The sequence below is a fragment of the Echinococcus granulosus genome (genome assembly GCF_000524195.1).
Source record: "Echinococcus granulosus chromosome Unknown EG_S00331, whole genome shotgun sequence".
Lineage (NCBI taxonomy): Eukaryota > Metazoa > Platyhelminthes > Cestoda > Cyclophyllidea > Taeniidae > Echinococcus > Echinococcus granulosus.
Window position 1 is genome coordinate 6,029 of NW_020170711.1, and position 2,162 is coordinate 8,190.

General features: G+C 44.8%; 1 protein-coding gene across 1 annotated transcript; it reads left to right on the forward strand. All coding sequences in view use genetic code 11, as the record gives it.

Annotated features, from left to right (window-relative positions):
• Positions 1–651: 651 nt before the first annotated feature.
• EGR_11018 (hypothetical protein) lies at positions 652–1,024 on the forward strand (the record flags this gene model as incomplete). The annotated part of the gene is made up of 2 exons (XM_024500267.1): positions 652–849; positions 932–1,024. 2 exons carry the CDS (start codon positions 652–654, stop codon positions 1,022–1,024), a joined length of 291 nt encoding a protein of 96 aa, XP_024345320.1.
• Between the last annotated feature and the right edge of the window lie 1,138 nt (positions 1,025–2,162).

Sequence of the window (2,162 nt, forward strand, 5' to 3'; positions counted from 1 at the left end):
GGTGTCAAGAAGAGCAGCTATGGTATGAGCCTGAGAGATGGATACCGAGAAGCATGAGAAGAGGCTAATTAGCATTTTGATATTTACTATGACTGTGCCATCACAATTATCCTCCTCCTTTGCATTGGTATCAGGTCCACACAATAAGACTGGGAGCTGCTGCAGTGGATGAGATTAGGAAAGATTAACAGGATATGTAGACAGAGCCACCCGAATGGTGCGAGTGAACTTGTGTGCAGTGCAATTGTACTCGAGCTCATACTCGGGCAAACTGCATCACTGTTCTCGTAGAGTCTGCGCACAACGAGAGTCAGGGCCTTTCCCCTCTCTGACGACTGTTTAAGTAGCTACTTGCAGTCGGTGGGACGGAAGCATTTCAGCTGTCGGTATCCCACTGTAATGTCTGCCAAATTAAAGGCAAAAGATACCGTGAAAAAAGCCAATTGGAGTCAGCACATTTCGCAGGTATTATAAGGAAGTGCTAGCTCTCCACATAGCTAGTGGCCACCGTCCCCATGCTAGTGGCATTCAATGTGGTATTATAAGTTCCAAATCCTTTTAAAATATTGCGTATTTATCTATTTTTCTTAAATCGTATTTTCTTGAATGCACCATTAAGGCTAGAAGCGGTCAGCGAACACTAATATTGAGATGGGATGGACGTCTATTACCTCTAAGGATAAAATTTACTCTACACAAAGAAAACCCAATCACTGTACCACGCCCACAACATTATCAGGACAGAATATCTCCGCCTACCGAGTTGAAAACGATAAACGTCGAACAAGTCACACTTGTTGCAGCACTCAGAGACCTCCCGCCTTTAAATACCAACACAGACGTCGAAAGGTGGCTTTAAAATCCAAGATTGAACCTATGGTCTTAACTCCAACACTAAAGGACACCTCAGAATCTACGTGCCCTACTGCAGAACCAACTTTCAGACGCCGCAGAGGCCGAGACAACCCCGGACGCCGAGTTGGGAAAATACTATACCACCTTGATCCAATTTGCCGTCAACTAGAAAGAACAGACACATAGCAGATAGTTTTCCAGCAGTAACAAAAAGTGGGCGAATACGAACAGGGAATCCAAAGAACATCCAACTAGTAGTGGAATGAGCCTTTCACGGGTAACTCTCAACCGAGGTCGCTAAATGAACAACTGCGTGGGATGAATTTCAGCTTTCTTAAGGGGCTAGTATAGCCCGCAAAGAAGAAGCGTCAGGAGTTGCCCACGGTGTCGCGAAGCAAAAAATCCAAAATTATCATTCTAAGGTCCACCTGTGTATGTGTATTTCTTCACATCTATCAAATTCAGCCCCTGTTTCATGGATCAATTTGTCTAGACAGGACCTGATCCGAATGAACCTCATCTTTCGACAGAGGTTAAACTTAATTCATCTTTGAAGAGGTTATATCTCGATTTGGAGGGTCGAGGCAAGTAGCATAAGTGGCTCGAGCATCCCTTCACGATACGTACGCAGAGCAATTGTGAAGGGTTTACGCAGCTGAAAGTAATGCTGGAACAGCAAGTACTTCACAACAAAGTATTCACCTTAATTTGATCTATACTCTGAAACTTCATTTCTCCCTACCTCAGGGTAGCTCGTTTTTCCAAATTAGTCATCACAAACGACCAAGTGGACGAACATCAACCGTGGCACAAGAATCGTTGTTTTCCAACAGAATGAGGGTCCGTTATTTGTAATTTAACCTGGTTGCTTGCATGGCGTTTACTGCATCAGGTCAATGCATACACATATATCAAAGTCAGGTGAGACGTAAAACCCGCAAATGTCCACTTTGCACAGATTGGCACTCATTTAATGGAGGTAAGAAGACCAGCAACTGTCAAGCTTCCCATGACATAGCCGACAGTTACATTTCAGATCAGTTTTTCCCCATGGGCTACTAAGAAGCAAAGACTCGAGTAGAGGAATCCTGATTTGCAAATACGCATGCGCATCATACCAACGCGTTCCTATACAAGCTAAAGGAATGGGAGGGCACTCGATTAGGCCTCATAGTTAAAAGTCGCGACAGTGGGTTGAGTGAGACCAGCAGCTTAGAGTCCCAGGAAGAGTTGTCAAAAGATGTCCACCTCCTTCTCGGTGATTTCGCGCGGTTGCGTATGCATGAAACCTGGGGTGGTGGTGGCGG